This window comes from Hemiscyllium ocellatum, chromosome 9 (assembly GCF_020745735.1).
Source record: "Hemiscyllium ocellatum isolate sHemOce1 chromosome 9, sHemOce1.pat.X.cur, whole genome shotgun sequence".
Lineage (NCBI taxonomy): Eukaryota > Metazoa > Chordata > Chondrichthyes > Orectolobiformes > Hemiscylliidae > Hemiscyllium > Hemiscyllium ocellatum.
Window position 1 is genome coordinate 102,064,659 of NC_083409.1, and position 14,938 is coordinate 102,079,596.

General features: G+C 40.1%; 1 protein-coding gene across 1 annotated transcript in view; it reads right to left on the reverse strand.

Annotated features, from left to right (window-relative positions):
- Window positions 1-280: 280 nt before the first annotated feature.
- Window positions 281-14,938, reverse strand: part of LOC132819184 (heparan sulfate 2-O-sulfotransferase 1) — a 221,292-nt gene continuing 206,634 nt past the window's right edge. Inside the window, exons 6-7 of the mRNA XM_060830621.1 lie at window positions 8,049-8,206; window positions 281-3,270 (exon numbers count right to left, since the gene is read on the reverse strand). Coding sequence (XP_060686604.1) covers window positions 3,044-3,270; window positions 8,049-8,206 — 385 coding nt within the window. The 3' untranslated portion in view covers window positions 281-3,043. The remainder of the gene's footprint in view (window positions 3,271-8,048; window positions 8,207-14,938) is intronic.

The window sequence follows — 14,938 nt, forward strand, 5'->3', positions numbered from 1 at the left end:
TTTGAGGCACTCCTCAACACCTACCAAGCTTTTGACCACCTGCCGACACCTCTCTGTGTTACTCAATATATTATTTTGTTTCATGATGCTTCTGTCATGCCCCTCAGGTCATTTTGTTATATTAAAGCTGTTAGAAAAATACTAGTTAAGTCTTTCTTTCAGACAGTGCATCACAGAAGTCAATTCAGTCAATATTTATCAGCGTGGGTGTTTGAAGCTAGCTCTGAAATGGATATGTCAAAGTTACAGATACTAAAGGACATACAGATTACAATGCAAAGAGTTTGTACAGCTTTCTTTATTAGGGAACATTTGCACCAAGGAAACTGAAAAACTACAAACAAAAACTAAAACAGAAGAATCATCTCTAATTGATTCTATGAAAAGTGTTAAGACATTAATTTTTCTTACAATGCACAAATGAATCCAAAATGTACACTTTTTTTTTACAACATGGACCGTGGTAAGGAAGGCACTATTCAGCTGCTTATGTTTTAAAACAGTTATATAGAGCACAATCCATGTTTTCCAGTATTTACATTCTGTACCTTATATATTTCGTGCCTTCAGCACTAACGTTATGCTCCTTGCATGAAGAGAAACAACGATGAGAATAACATCATTCATACGTTGGGAACATAAATTTCACCCCCTCTTTAAATATACAGCAAACATCTAAAATCTTAAAAATCTTCTAACACCAAATATTGAGAATCCCAAAACCAGATACGCAATAAATTTAGGAAATGTACTTTATAGTGGTTAATGATAAATGCCCCACCCTCCCCATTGTCGTCAGCGTGTAGGGATTACAGCTCCTCAAAGGCATCAGCAGCTCCATTTTTTAAAAAATTCATTCACAGGATGTGGACATTGCTGGCCAGTCAAGCATTTATTGCCAATCCCCAATTGCCCAGAGAGCAGTTAAGAATCAACACATTGCTGTGGGTCTGGAGTCACATGTAGGCCAGACTAAGTAATGACAGCAGTTTCCTTCCCTAAAAGACATTAGTGAACCTGATGGGTTTTCCCATCAATCAATAATGGTTTCATGGTCATCATTAGACTCTTAATTCCAGATTTTTTAAAAAATTGAATTAAATCCCACCGTCTGTGATGGCAGGAATCAAAACCAGGTCCCCAGACCATTAATTCAGAGAACCAGGTAACAGTTTAGCGATAATACCACTAGGCCATTATCTCTCTCAGAACAGAGATAATATTAAAATAAGTACAAATTCAACATGTGCCTCTTGAGGGTCTTCACAGTAATGAAATCTTAAGCACAATTTTGGGAAAATTAAAAATATTATTTTGTTGCTGCTACAAAGTTCAAAAGATGGTTAACAGCTCAATTGAATCTATGTCACTCAACTGGGCCTTATGGTTTCACCTTCTGTCCATATCAACTTCCTGCAACAACACGGAATGGCAAGGCTAACCAACCAGTTGTCCTGCTGCCTTCCTGCCAACTACTGAAACAGCCAACCGCTGACAGTTCTTCAAGTTGGAGTGCAAAATAGTCACCAAGGAGGGACAGGACATGGCTAAGTCGCCAATGCTTTAAATCCTCTGCTCTCCCAGTTAGTACATTTGATGTAGTCGCATTCAAGGCTAGTTTGAAATACATTTTTGTTAACTGCACAGAATTATTCATAGAGTCATCATACCATGATGGTTTGGGAGCTTCTATCCCTTTTAACTATTGCTCCTACTCTTTGGTGCAGAAGTGGGTGCCACTGCTGCACATGATTTTTTTTTTACACTACTTGTCAACTGCCAAGAGCCCAGTCTACATCTTTAACTCAACTGAGAAAAGTAGCTCAGCTTGCACTGGGATAGGGCAATGACCGACTGTCGTACCTTCACAACCACGAATGAATTTACTGTCCAGCAGAAAATATGCCTCAAGCCACCCATATTTTAAAATACTGGTTGATTAATCCTAGGAGGGGACAAATTTTTAAAAGAGACAAAACAAACACAAAGCGGCGAAGTATTTGCAAAGATTGCAGGAGTTGGGACAGATTTTCTCAATTGTTAGCATGCATGTGAGAGAGAATGCAAGGAAATCACTCGTGTAAAATTCAGCAGTGCAATGCACTGACTGAAAACATAGCAAGCCTATTGGATATATCATTTCATTTGTGAGAAAAGTACATTTAGAAATGCAATACATTAATCTATATAACTTTTTAAACTGGGATGGGAAATAACAATGAAAACCTACTAATACTGTTTCAACCAGAAGGGAAATTAGGCGATGACGAGATTAATTAACACTGAATATTTCCCTTCACTGGGCAAACACCATTATTTGTTTAAAAAGTTTGCTTTCTAATTTCAGGTCTGTGTAGCCATAATTGTAATGCAGCACATTGTCAAAGATGGCATTTCTGTAAGCTTCAGGTCTCTGCAATGTAGTTTTGCCTTTTGCCACATTATTCTCCATGATACAAACAAGCGAGGAAATTCAAGCTTACAAACCTAAATTGACACAAAGTATCTAACAAAAGGGTGTATAGTATGATGGATGCTACGTGTTCAGTTACACCACCTGTAATAAAATTGGTGTGAAATAAATACTTCAAACTTTTTGTAACCTTTTGGCCCAAACACATAAAAAGTGCAATATGTACAGCATTTTGTCTTTTTCTTACTGTGAAATTACAATACTTTGAAACACTTTAGAAAGCACCCTAGTAAAAAATAGTTCTACAGGTAAAAGTTTACAAGACACAGGAGTCCCTAAAACATACCACAATCTGATTAGTAATAATGACAGAATGCCATCTACACAACTGGTGCGCTGTTTGTGTAAACGGATTTCCTTGCTCATTCGTCCATTAATGCACCTAATGCTTGACCCTAAAATCTTTACAGATGCAAGTGGTTCACGGCAGATTTGATACAAACTGTAGAACAAGATTTCTTTTCTGCTCTTATTGGGGAAAAAAATCATTAGACTGTTCAAGGTAACAACTGATTCAGCAGAAAGACATTTTTGATACAGTTCTTCAGGTCACTGTAGTGAAAACTGTTTTTAAGTTGCTTTAGGATAGATTTTTTCATAGAAAAAGCTCTTGCTAAGGAGGTAAAGTTCACCATCCTTTTCTCTCACTGCGTGAGCTCTAATAAATTGAAACTGTTCCAGAGCAAACTCGTAGAACTCGTTTTCCATTTTCCAGATCTCAGACACTTGCAGTCTCGCAATGGTTTCTTTAGTTGGCAGTTTCTTCTCTGTTGTTTTTCTAAGATGAGATTTCTTTCCTGGTTGTAAATAAAGTAACAAGTCAGAAACAAAAAACAGCTCAAGAAGTTTTAGCATTAAATGCCCTTTTGCATGGGTTAAATTTGTAGGTTACTGTAGGTTTTACTTCAGTTGCAAAACTAAATTATAGGTTAGTTGAAGCAGAAAATATTACCAGTGAAAAAGATTAATAAGGTCTTGAGAGTTTCATTACACATGGACAACAGCACAAATCTTAGAGAAACCTGCTGTATTTTGTCAAATATTTTCACTTTTAATGTTTCTTCTTCAAAAATTGGACAAAATCCGAAAGTAACACGACAAGCTAGAAAAACAAACAAACAAATGGCTTTGCAGTATCTATTGTTCTGGTCACACATTTGAAACACCATCACAGTAAATACTGCACCTGAACTAAACTGACACATACACTTCAAGAAGGTCTCAACAGATATTGATGATTAATGGGAACTCTAGTCATATGCTCCCTACATCCTCAGCTTAATGACATTGAAGCCAATTGCATAGCTCTGAAGTGTCACTTAAGAGACTGGAGGATGGTGTTTCAACAGAGACAGGAACTATGCAAAATACTTTTTAAACATTGTAAGGGTTAACTGTGCAATAGATATTTTTGTAAACTGGCTTAAAATATAGTAATTACTACCATTCCATATGTTACAAAAGCATGTTTATGACAAAAATAATAAAGAGATAGGATGGCTTTTTAAAAAAAATTTAGCTTTAGTCTTTGTTGAAATCAATTACTGCTGATGTAGAATGGCCATCAAGATGGAGGAGGTCACATCAAAGTTGCAACTACGTCTCCTCCTTCATGGAAGGGTTTGGCTTGTTCCCCACCTTGGCAGCTTCATGCAGTAAATTCATTGGAGTGGGACTATCAAGTTTTGGCATCTTTAACATTGCAGTGACATTCCGTTTATGTACAACGTTTACTCATTAACATTTTAAAAGCTTTTGGCCATCGTCTAAATTTCATGCCAACACAGCCAAATTTGTATTGTCTACCAACATATCTATTGATACATACCACAAAAAGCAAAGGACCTCATAAAAAGCCCTGTGGAACCCCAACGGAAACAATCTTCCAATCTCAAAAATACTCCTGACAACTGTCCCTTGTTTCCTGTCACAAAAACAATTTTGGATCCAACTCTTCACTTTGACTCAGATGTTTATAGCAGAGGAGGAGACAAATCAGCATATTATGCCCCTATCAGTAAATGGAAGTCCTATTTTTCAGCTCTTAACTCGCTCTCCTGGAGGCTATGACACACAAGTGAATATCTAAATACTGGCAAAATGTTTCATTACAGACATTCTTTTGCTCCATTCTATGCAGAGAAATTAATTTGACTGGGCCTGTATTCATTAGAGTTTAGAGGAAGAATGGGGGGGTGCGGGATATCAGATTGAAACATATATAATTCTCAATAGACTAGATACAGGAAGGATGTTTTATCAGTTGGGGAGTCTAGAACCAGGGGTCATATATCTCAGAATATAGGGTAAGGCATTTAGGATTAAAATGAAGAAAGCTTTATTTACTCATAGGGAAATGAACCTATAGAACTCTCTACCGCAAAAGGATATGGAGGAGGAGATGACGATCTAATGGTCTTATCACTGGACTGTAAAGTTCTGGGGATCCAGGTTCTAATACCATCACTGCAGATGATGGAATTTGAATTCAATATAAATTAAGAAACTAATGATGACCATGAATCCATTTCTGATTGGCAGAAAAACCCATCTGGCTCACGAATGTCCTTCAGGGAAGGAAACGGTCATCTCTACCTGATCTGACCTACATGTGACTCCAGACCCATGGAAATGCGGCTGACTCTTAACTGCCTTCTGGGCAATTAGGGATTGGCAACATTTCACACACATCATCCCTAATTGCAATGCCTCTTTTGGCATTCTCTTTTGAGAAAAGAAATACAAAGTAAACATTAAGAATCTTACTCGATTCATGCACAGGTTACCTCAGTGGTGCTGGAAAGATCGCATTCCTTGTTTCATTTATTCTGTGAGTTTGTGAGAATGATCCTTGATCTGGCTTGACAGGAGTTACTTTTTTTTTTAACTTCTAGACCTACATGTTCTATATCCCTTCTGGTTTTAGACAGCGTTGAGCCCATTGGTATTTGGCTTTCTTTTTTCATCCTCTCCTTTCAGATCTTTGACACTCTAGGGCCTCTGGATCTGTTAGCTTCATCCTTTCTATTTAAGAGGCAACACTTGCTTTGACCCTCACAATTTCATTGAATTGCCCATGCTGACCAAGTTTCCAAGTCTAAACCAGTATGACTTGCTTGTGTTTGGCCAATATCCCTTTAAACCTTTCCTATTCCCATACCTATCTAAATGTCTTTTAAATGCTGTGACTGTACTTGCATCAACCACTTCCTCTGGCAGTTCATTCCACACAAGAACCACCTTTTGAGTGAATTTGTTGTCCATCAGGTTCCTTTAAAATATTTCTTCTCCCACCTTAAAATTATGCCCTCTATTTTTGAACTCCTCCACTCCACGGAAAAGACTTTTGCCATTCACCTTATCCATGCCCATCATTTTATAAACCTTGATAAGGTCACCCCTTAGCTTCCTACACTCCAGTGAATAAAGTCCCAGCTTATACAATCTCTCCTTTCAACTCAGTTCTGGCAACATCCTGGTAAATCTTTTCTGAACTCTGCCTAAGTTAATAATATCCTACCTAGGCAACCCGAACTGTACACAGTACTCCAAAAGTGGCCTCATCATCGCCATGTATAACCTAAACATGATATTCAAATGCCTATACTCAAAGGTCTGCGCAATGAAAGCAAGTGCACTAAATGCCTTTTTAAACAACCCCTGTCTATCTCTGATGCAACTTTCAAAGAACCATGTGTCTGAACCTCTAGATCTTTCTGTTCGACAATACTACCCAAGGCCCTACCTGTAACTGTATAAGTCCTACCCTTGCTGTTGTACCAAAATGCAATATTTCACATTTATCCAAATTAAATACCACCTGCCACTCCTCAGCCCATTGGCCTAATTGACCAAGATCCTTTTGTAATCTTAGGTAACCTTTGACATTGTTGCCTCTACCACCAATTTTGGTGTCATCCACAAACTTAGTAACTGTGTCTTCTAAAGTCTCATCCAAATCGTTTATATAACTGACAAACAAAAGTGGACCCAGTACCAGTCCCGGCAGAACAACAGTGGTTATAGGTGCGCAGTCCATAAAACACCCCTCCACATCACCCTCTATCTCCTACTGTTAAGCCAATTTTGTATCCAATTAGCAATCTCTTCCTACTTCCCATGTAATCTAACTTTACTAATTAGTCCACCATGCAGAACCTTGTCAAAGGCTTTACTGAAGTCCATGTAGACAACATCTACAACTCTGGCCTCAAACTTTTTGATTGCATTCTCAGAAAACTCAAGTTTGCAAGACAACATTTCCCACATATCCCCATGCTGACTATCCCTATTCAGTTCCGGCCGCTCCAAATGCATGTAACTCCTATTTCTCAGAATCCTCTCCAACAACTTACCCACCACTGATATCAGCTGCAAATGTGTTGCTGGTCAAAGCACAGCAGGCCAGGCAGCATCTCAGGAATAGAGAATTCGACGTTTCGAGCATAAGCCCTTCATCAGGAATATCAGACTGATATCAGACTCACCGGCTTATACTTCCCCGGCTTCACCGTGCAGCCTTCCTTAAACAAATACACAACATTAGCCACCATCCAGCTCTCTGGCACCTCACTCGTTGTGGTAGATGATACAAATAGCTCTGCTTGAATGTCTCCCATTAAAGTGGCACTGATGTATTGACAAGTAGTGATCCCAGAAGAAAGTGAAGACTGCAGATGCTGGAGATCAGAGCTGAAAATGTGTTGCTGGAAAAGCACAGCAGGTCAGGCAGCATCCAAGGAGCAGGAGAATCGACGTTTCGGGCATGAGCCCTTCTTCAGGAAGTAGTGATTCCAGTCCACTTCAGCAAAATCATATTACCGCTTAGTAAAACTGGTTTTTCCACAATTGAGAATTTTCATTCCTGGGCTTTGTTCTTTTCTATCAATACTCTTAATCTAGCAGAGTTATGGTCACTTCCATCAAGGTGCTGCGGTGGCAAAGCAAAGCAGGCCAGGCATCGAGGAGCAGGAGAGTCGACGCTTTGGGCATAAGCCCATCATCATTCCTGATGAAGGACTTGTGCCCGGAACTTTAACTCTCCTGCTTCTTAGATGCTGCCTAACGAGATGCTGTGCTTTTCCAGCGCCACACTTTTCAACTCAGATCTCCAGCATCTGCAGTCCTCACTTTCTCCATCACGGTGCTCACCACTAATATCTCTTTCTTCTGTCCAGCTGCATTCTGAGCTAAAACTATGTCAAAGCCTCCTCACTGCTCTTATTGGGTTTGCTGCATACCAGTTCCAATGATACTGACTTATCCATAATACTGCAAAGCAACCCCAGGTCTCAGATGACAATAGTTCCCAGAAGCCATTTTTCCAAATTTCTAAAATGGGCCAAAGGGCTGAGGAGTGGCAGATGAAGTTTAATTTGGAGGAAGGTGAGATATGCATTTTGGTAAAAACAAACATCGGCTAGACTTATACAATTAATAGTAGGGCCCTGGGTAGCATTGCCGAACAAAGAGACCTAGAGGTTCAGATACATACTTTGAAAGTTACATCACAAGGAGATTGGGTGGTTAAGAGATTAGAACTACATTTCCAAGCATACATCATTTTCAGACAGACCTGTACGATATAATTCTGTTGCTCCTCTAAAGAAGCGTGGCAAGACGGCTTCCAAAAGCATTATAAAGTCTTCTAATTCCTCAGTTATTCCAACAAGAAGGTACTCGTTCACCAAGTTGTATTTGGCTTGCTCCAAAGCCCATTTGCTTCCAACATTCCTGTAAAGACAAAGAGTAATGGCAGTTGGCAGTATATAGACAGAAAAAAGGATTTGTACAAATCCTTATATATTTTAATTACAACTGGAACAAAACAAGTAATTAATCTCTCTCTTTTCTGTCGCAGTTACAATCTTATTAAAAACATTGATGTTTAGGAAATAGGTCACAGATGCCACTACCTTTACCAAGGCGAATAATAAGCTTTTATTGACAACCTTTTCTCTTCAAGTCAGATGGGTAAACAGACACTCTGACAATACCAATCACTGGGCATTTTATATCATTCACAGCCAGTTAGCTATCAACAGGGCCAGTAAAAAATCCCAGGCATATTGTGTAAATTAATGCTTAGCATAAATCCCACTGAGCACTGCAATTTCTAAACTGTTTTTTAAAAATGCAAACTAAATCAGAATGTACTTTCGAGTAAAACTGAACATAATCATGTTAAAGTACCCATTCAAACTGAGAAGATGTCATTTGGTGATTATTCGCATACAGCATAATATTTTAAAGATTTCATTTTTAGAAATATAGGTCATTGACTATTTTACAGCAATGTTGCAGTTGCTGCTATTAGCCTGCAACACCAGTAACTCTTCTGTCTAGACATTCTAAACTTCTGGCTGTGCACAAGGTGTGAAATCCCACACTGTGACAAATGGCCCAAATGCTTCTCAAAAGCTCAATGGCTAAGATTGCAGGAACATTCCCGAATCTAACCAAAAGGTTCTTGCTTTAAATATAAAATTTAATTACGGCTACCAGAGATTCACTGTTTTTCTACAATGTTAGCTAGTCAGCACCTACTCTGACGACTCAAAAACTTACATCTCAAAAGATGTCTTGATGTTTCACTTTCATAAAACCTACTGGTTGGATTTTCTAAGGAGTGGCAGTTACAGTTACGTTGCCACTCAGCTCCTACATCTTGAAGAGTGAGTTCCGAACCTCTGGCAGGAGATTCTGATCTTGGAACCTGTAGAAATGTGGAATAAGCCTTCAATCCAACTGTGTCTTCATACTGCAGAATTTTTATGGAAAAGCAAAACATACCGGTTTCTTCACGGCAATAATTGTCAGATTGTGACTAAGTGTCGAGCAGCACGGATGGCTACTGAGATAGGGCAACATGTAAGGTAGGTGAAAGTTTAGAGTCTCAGGTGTCAAGGCCACCAGGTAAGCAACTGATGTTTAGGGTAGGTTAAGGGGATATGGCCTATCAGGGAGATTGGAAGTGTTGGTGGGGGTGGAAATGTAGGCAAAAATGAGGACTGCAGATGCCGGAAACCAGAGTTTAGATCAGAGTGGTGCTGGAAAAGCACAGGTCAGGTAGCATCCAAGGAGCAGGAAAATCAACGGTTTGGGCAAAAGCCCTTCATCAGGAATGTGTCAGGAAAGTAAGTGATGGGAGAGAGGGGAAGTGTCGGATTGCATGGGGCCAGCTTTGTTGACAGCAGCAATTGGTGGGAGACCTTTCTGGAAGCAGAGGTGTAAGAGTCTGATGACGTGTAGTCGACGAGTGAATGAAATTTAGGAGTTAGTTTAGTACTTACGCAGGAGTTAGACTAGACTTTACATACTTTGGATTAGTGGTGCTGGAAGAGCACAGCAGTTCAGGCAGCATCCAAAGTGCAGCGAAATTGACGTTTCGGGCAAAAGCCCTTCATCAGGAATAAACCTTTATTCCTGATGAAGGGCTTTTGCCCGTAACGTCGATTTCGCTGCACTTTGGATGCTGCCTGAACTGCTGTGCTCTTCCAGCACCACTAATCCAGAATCTGGTTTCCAGCATCTGCAGTCATTGGTTTTACCTCTAGACTTTACATAGTTATGCAGGAAATGTTAGACCATCAATTTAAGTGTAGAGAAACCTTATGAATTCTTCAGTTCAAATGGATACTTTCAGAGGAAAAGTGTAGGGAAATTGCCCAGAAAATCTTCAGTTTTCTGAGTAATTCCCTTGGAGTCTGTTATTTTGTGAATTCTGCAGGGTTCCTACACACAACTCTAGCCTGTTCTGCGCAAATGACAATCTGGCTACTGGTAAATCAGGGCCTATGTTTCTGTCAGATGAAGTTGAAACACTACAGTCACTTTTAACAGCAAACAACCTCCATTCAGAAAAACGTAATTGGAAAACCAAGCAGAAATCATCTAATATTGTTTTCTTCCCATTCATGACGCCTCCACAGATGTATCAATGCAGAAGAACCTTGGCTTTCCATTAAGATGACGTGGGTTGTATGAAGAATGTGCCCTTGATGGCAAATCAGATTGTGTGAATACAAGCACTATATAACTTTTATAAAATAGCACATCTCAAGATAAACATGTTGGAAAATCGGATCTGAGATTCTATTGTTTCAATAGTAATGGTACTTCAGTTTATTGCCCTATCCAAAGGATAGTCATCACGCCGGATTTAAGTGCCACCTGGAGTTATGTACTCAACTCTAGAATTCTGGATCCTTACACTACATCTGTCACACAACCATGAGTGCTACCAATCAACCCCAAATTGAGATTAAGAAACGCAAAGTAAAACTCCTGTATGTCTTAACCATAATCCCACCAATACTTCTTATTTTTCATTTCATTCATCCTCATTGTGTCCTAAGTGAAAGGGTACAGTATATTACACTTTGTGCAAATCAGACAGCTTTGAATTGTGGGCATGTACCCAAATGAAAATTATTTCATCTGTGACTGATTTAAAAGTGGTAGACTTTTGAACTTAATGGACTACATTGAATTCAAAACCCAATTCAGAAATTGAGCAGAAATTAATAAGATTAATAGTTTGGGCAGTAGAAAATCATTGGTCACCTCATCTACCTTTCCAAGTTTTCCACCTGGATCCTTATGTGATTCAGAAATTAAGTGTTTTGCATTTCCTTTCCCAGTACAATTTTATTCAGTCCTTCTTTTAAATTGCATGTTACATTTTAAAACAAAAACAAAATCACTCATGAAGTGGGCATAATTGGCTGCCAGTATTTATTCTCCAGCACAAGTTGTCCTTGTGAAGGTGGTGTGAGCTTCATTCTTGAACCACTGTGCTGTCAGTAGACCCACAATGACACTTGGGATGGAATTCCAGGATTTTGATCCGATGACAGTGAAGGAATGACAGTATATTTTCAACTCAGGATGATGAGTGTCTTGGATGAGAACTTGTGGCTGCTGGTTTTTCTATATATATGATGCTCTTGTCCTTGTTGCAGGGTTGCAAGGTTCAAAGAATCTTTGGTATATTTCTGCAATGCATCTTGTAGATGGTATACACTGCTGCTACTGAATATTGGTGATGGGGATAGAGTGGATGTGGTGACAATCAAGTGGGCTGCTTTGCCCTGGATGCTGTCAAGCTGTAAGCGATGTTGGAACTACACGGAGTCATACAGCTGGAAAGGGAACCTTCGATCTAACTCATCTGCGCCGACATGATATCCTAAACTAATCTCCTCCCATTTGTCAGCATTTGGTTCATATCCCTGTACCCTTCCTATTTGTGTACCCATCCAGAGGCCTTTTAAATGTTGTAACTGTGCCAACTTCCACCACTTCCTCTCACAGCTTGTTCTATACAATACACCACCCTCTGCATAAAAGTAGGGTTAATAAGCTTAAGCTGGAAAATGTGCAGCTCAAAGATTGGTGTGGGAGAAATGGATTTGAATTCATGGGATACTGGCACCAGTACTGGGGAAGAATGAATCTGTTCTAATGGGACGGACTTCATCTGAAGCATGCTGAGACCAGAGATCTACCAAATCGCACAACTAGGGCTGTAGACAAGGCTTTAAGATAAATGTAGGCAGCAGGGGTGGGAGTGTTCAGTTACAGGGCAAATTAGAAAGCCCAAATTAAAACAGGAAGTAACAGGGCAGACCTCAGGAAAGGTTATTAAAATCTCCAGCACAGGCACAAATTGGACAGAGTATCTGAAAAGGGTTAGCAATCAATCTTCAAGTACACTGGACAAACAAATGATAATGAAAAGAACGATGGTTAATACAGGACTTAAGGCGTTCTATCTGAACGCATGCAGTATAAGGAGTAAGGTAAATGAGCTTGTGGTGCATATCAAAATTGGCAGTTATGACATGGTGGGTATCACGGAGACGTGGCTGCAAGGGGATTAGGATTGTGAGCTGAATATTCAAGGATATACATCCTATTGAAAACATAAGCAGGTGGGCAGAGGGGGTGGCATTGCACTAATAGTAAAAACTGCAATTAAATCAATAGTAAGAAATGAAGTAGGGTCAGATGGTGTAGAATCTATGTGGGTAGAAATGAGGAACTGCAAATGTGAAAAAACCATAGTTGGAGTCATATATAGGCCTACAAACAGTAGTCAGGAGCTGGGGCATAAGATACACCAGGAGATAGGAAAGATTTGCAGGAAAGGCAAAGTTACAGTGATCATGGGAGATTTCAATATGCAGGTGGACTGGGAAATTCAGGTTGGTACTGGGTCACAAGAAAGGGAATTTGTGGAATGTTTATGAGATGGCTTTTTGAAGCAGCTTGTGATGGACCCCACTAGAGAACAAGCAATACTGGACTTCGTGTTGTTCGATGAAACAGATTTTATAATTGAGCTTAAGGTGAAGGAACCCTTAGGAAGCAGTGATCATAGCATAATCAAATTTACTCTACAATTTGAGAGACAGAAGACAGAATCAGAGGTAGCTGTATTTCAGCTGAATAAAGGCAAGGACAGAGGCATGAGGGAGGAGCTGGGTAGAATTGACTGGGAGAGGAGCCTAGCAGGAAAGACAGTGGAACAACAACGGCAGGTGTTTCTGGGAGTAATTCAGGAGACACAGCAGCGATTCATCCCAAGGAAAAGGAAGCATGGTCCAGGGAGGATGAGGCGACTATGGCTGAGTAAGGAAGTCAGGGATAACTTAAGCAAAAGAGAAAGCATATAAAGTACTGAAGAACAGTGGGAAACCAGAGGATTGGAGAGCTTACAAAGACCAACAGAGGGCAACAATAAAAGAAATAAGGAAGGAGAAAATTAAATATGAGGATAAGCTAGCCAGTAATGTAAAGGAAGACGTAAGAGTTTCTTTAGATGTATAAAGGGCAAAAGAGAGGCAAAAGTGGACAATGGGCTGCTGGAAAATGACACAGAAGAGATAACAATAAGGAACAAAGAAATGGCTGAGGAACTGAATAATTACTTCGTGTCAGTCTTCACAGTAGATGACACAAGTAATTTCTCAAAAATTCAAGACAGTGAGAGGGCAGAGCTGATTATGGTGGCCATTATCAAGGCGAAAGTGCTAGAAAAACTGAATGGCGTGAAGTAGGATAAATGATCTGGACCAGATAGACCACACCCCAGAGTTCTAAGGGAGACAGTTGAAGAGATAACAGAGATATCAGTGGTAATCTTTCAGGAATCACTAGAATCAGGGAGGGTCCCAGAGGACTCGTAAATCGCTGACATAACACCCCTGTTTAAAAAGGCAGCAAGGCTGAAGATGGAAAATTACAGACTGATTAGCTTAACCTCGGTCATGGGTAAGATCCTGGAATCCATCGTGAAGGATGAAATTTCTGAATACTTGGAAGTTTATGGTAAAATAGGACAGATTCAACATGGTTTCATCAAGGGTAGACCTTGCCTGATAAACCTGCTAGAATCCTTTGAGGAAGAATTTAGCAGATTAGACCAAGGAGAGCCAATGGATGTTATCTACTTGGACTTCAAGAAGGCCTCTGACAAGGTGCCACACACTGAGTAAGATCCGAGCCCATAGTTTTAGAGGCAAAGTGCCAGCATGGATAGAAGCTTGGCTTCTGGCAGAAAGCAGAGAGTGGGGATAAAAGGGTCCTTCTCAGGATGGCAGCTGGTGTTTCGCAAGGTTCAGTGTTGAGACCACAACTATTCACTTCATACATTAATGATCTAGATGAAGGAACTGAGGGCATCTGGCCAAGTTTGCAGACGATACAAAGATAGGTAGAGGAATAGGTTGCAATGAGGAGACAGAGAGGCTGCAGAAGGATTTGGACAGATTAGGAGAGTGGGCAAAGAAATGGCAGATGGAACACACAATGTGGGAAAGTGTGAGGTCATGCACTTTGGTAGGAAGAGCAGAGACATGGACTATTTTCTAAATGGGGAGAAAAGTCGGAAGTGCAAAGAGACTTGGGAGTTCCAGTCCAGGATTCCCTCAAGGTAAACCTGTAGGTTGAGTCAGTAGGGTAGTTAGGAAGGCAAATGCAAAGATGGCATTTATTTCCAGAGGACTTGAATATAAAAGCAGGATGCACTTCTGAGGCTTGAGAAGGCTCTGATCAGATCACATTTGGAGTTTTGGGTCCCATATCTCAGGAAAGAAGTACTGGCTCGAGTGTTCAGAGGAGGTTCACAAGAATGGTCCCAGGAATAAAAAGCTTGACATATGAGGAACATTTAAGGAGTCTGGGTCTACACTCGACGGAGTTGATAAGAATGAGGAGTGATCTTGAAGCTTACAGAATACTGAATAGCCTGGACAGTGTACATGTTGGGAGGATGTTTCCATTGGTGGGAGAGACTGGGACCTGAAGGCACAGCCTTAAAGTAAACAGAAAATCTTTTAGAACAGGAGAAACTTCTTCAGCCAGAGAGTGGTGAATCTCTGAAGGCTGTGAAGGCCAGGTCATTGAGTATATTTAAGACTGAGACAGATAGGTTCTTGACTGTAAAGGGATCAAGGGTTA